At 34.7% G+C, this 2,671-nt stretch overlaps 1 protein-coding gene across 1 annotated transcript in view; it reads right to left on the reverse strand.

Annotated features, from left to right (window-relative positions):
* Nucleotides 1-894: 894 nt before the first annotated feature.
* RAB13 (RAB13, member RAS oncogene family) overlaps nucleotides 895-2,671 on the reverse strand; it is a 59,365-nt gene continuing 57,588 nt past the window's right edge. Inside the window, exon 8 of the mRNA XM_053704432.1 lies at nucleotides 895-2,481. Coding sequence (XP_053560407.1) covers nucleotides 2,407-2,481 — 75 coding nt within the window. The 3' untranslated portion in view covers nucleotides 895-2,406. The remainder of the gene's footprint in view (nucleotides 2,482-2,671) is intronic.

Raw genomic sequence — 2,671 nt, forward strand, 5'->3', positions numbered from 1 at the left:
CCTGTTGAGAAAAAAAAAAAAACTTACCTTTTAAACTTGACAGCCGCTCCAGCTTCCTCCACCAGTCACAAAGCCTGTTCCTGGGTCTAAAATGAGGAATCCGGCTTCCTCCAATCATGGCATTGAATCAGACACTGATTCCCCTGGGGGGGGGGAGCCGTGATTGGAGGATGACCTATCCATAATTTCTGACGTCAGAAATGGCTTGCAACGACCGGAGGAAGCTGGAGCTGCTGTCAAGATTAAAAGGTAAGTTTTTTTTCACAACAGGAGTGAAATGTAAATTTTGATGAATTAAAGTGCCCCTGTTTTTAATCGAATTTTTAAAAACTGGGCACTTTAGCATCAAAATTGACATTCACTAATATTAAAAATGTTCAATTTTCTTGCACAGATTATCATTAAATACATTTATGTTGAATTGTGAAATTAATTTGTACTTTGGATAGCAGGAAATTATTTAATATTAGAAAATATTACACTGCCCCCACCCAGCTACTTCATAATGCCACCTCGCTGGCAACATTTTCTGTTAAGATTACTGATATGTATACCTATATATATATATTATCATAAATCCTTATTGGTTGAAGTAGCCTATGATCTGTCATTTGGAGATGTTAATTAAAAAGTGAAGGTTGTAATATTTTGAATGACTAAATGAATGTATTGAGTGTTCGATATAGATTGCTTCACTAAAATTCAAGTTAATACAATAGAATTCCATAATTAAAAAATGAATAGTAAATTTTTTTCTGACCAATTACAAAAACTAGTTAGATTTTTCTTCCCCCCTGCCTCATGTGACAGCCATCAGCCAATCACAAAGTAAATATACATATATACTCCGAACTCTTGAACATGAAAGAAAATAAATCACAAAGAAGACGAGAATTAAAAAAAAAAAAAAAAAGTTAGAAAATTTTATTTTATAGAACAAAATTGGGGAAATCTCCATGGGAATTTGGCTCTTAAAATGTTAACAAATTGTTTTATCCACACAAGCAGTGATCCAATAGAAACGGAGTTTGTGTACCACCTAGTAGAACTCTGCATTGTACAAAGTGTGCTACTAGTTTTAGTAGCAGCAGCCCATTTAAATTGGCTCAGATACTACCCCTCCTTTGTTTTGTACACAGTTATATTCATTCTTAAAGTGAATGTAAACTTGAGCGTACTCGCTCAAGTCATAGGATAGAATTTAAAAAAATTAGTGATACTTTCATCAAATTGGTAATATATCCAGATTTTCTGAGATTTTTAGCTTTTAATGCTAGAACGGTAAGCACTGTTCCTCCGCCCGCCATAGTCCTCAATTGATTGACAGATGACGAATCTGCAATCCACTAATCGTAGAAGATCCGGATATATTACCAATTTGATGAATGAAAGTCTTACTAATTTTTAAAATTCTATCCTATGACTTGAGCGAGTACGCTCAAAGTTTACTTTCACTTTAACAAACTTTATTCGTTTGCGCAACATCATATTGTCATGGTAGTTTTTAACATGTAAAAATAGAAATATTTATTATACTACAGTAAACAACTGTTATAAGCATTAGTGTATCTGTCTATAAAACGAAAACCCTCCTCCTTTACTCATTAAAGTGCCTTCACAGTAATTTTACCATCTTACACATATCATAAGGCAAACTGATTTATGCATTTACACATTCTTTTTATCTTCTTATACCTGACTTAGGACAAATAGGATCACTGTCTTAGTCAAACAATCTGATCTCCCTATAAACTAACAATTAGTTACACAACCAGCAGCCAGTCAGACCATATTCTGCCCACTTTGGAATGTGGTCAGTTGTCTGCATCAGTTCTAAAAAGCACAATTAACCTCTTTACAATATCACACATAACTGAATTAATACTGATATTAGGTTATGGCTTTATATATGTAACACCATCAGCTGCATTTAGCAGATTCTATACTATCTTAGTGTCTTCATGCCAGCTTATTATATTACTTTCTCCTTATACTATCAAACATATTGCTGCTCCATAACATTTTTAGACTTGTCACCTACTTTTACATTCCCCTACAACTTTACATCTCTGTTCAAGTCTGCCCTCTTCCTAATAAGTCTCCATATACTTCAACCCTGCAGCCCTTTTATTCTGAGTTGCATTCTAACAGAGGTTCATATAACTATGAGGGTTTACAATTTTGAGCAGGGATCAAGTTTTCTTTCTAAGAAAATCCTGGGAAGGGGAATGAGAGCAGGGAATGACATATAGGTTGGACTCCATTCTCTGTTACACCTTGCAGGGATGGTCCGTTGTCTCTTTAATGGAAATTGTCCAATTGGTGCCACCCTGATTCACTGGGCTAGCAATGCTCTAGCGCTCCTCTGTGGCAAGAGGGGGCTCTGCATCCATATCAGTGACAACCTTAAACCAAAGAACACTTGTTGCTTTCTTTTTTTTTAGGGCTTTTCAGATTCACAGGGTCCTTTATTCCTGGAGCCTGCAAATACAAAAGAGAAAATGAACAAAGACGTGCATAAAATATCCAATTCAGTAACTATATATATATATATATATATATATATATATATATATTAAATTTTTAAATTTATAACAGCTACAGAAACCTAACAGCACGCTTTGCTTTCACATGGTGACTTAAAGGGGCAGTTTATTTGTTCCATGAATCA

Source organism: Bombina bombina, chromosome 1 (genome assembly GCF_027579735.1).
Source record: "Bombina bombina isolate aBomBom1 chromosome 1, aBomBom1.pri, whole genome shotgun sequence".
NCBI lineage: Eukaryota > Metazoa > Chordata > Amphibia > Anura > Bombinatoridae > Bombina > Bombina bombina.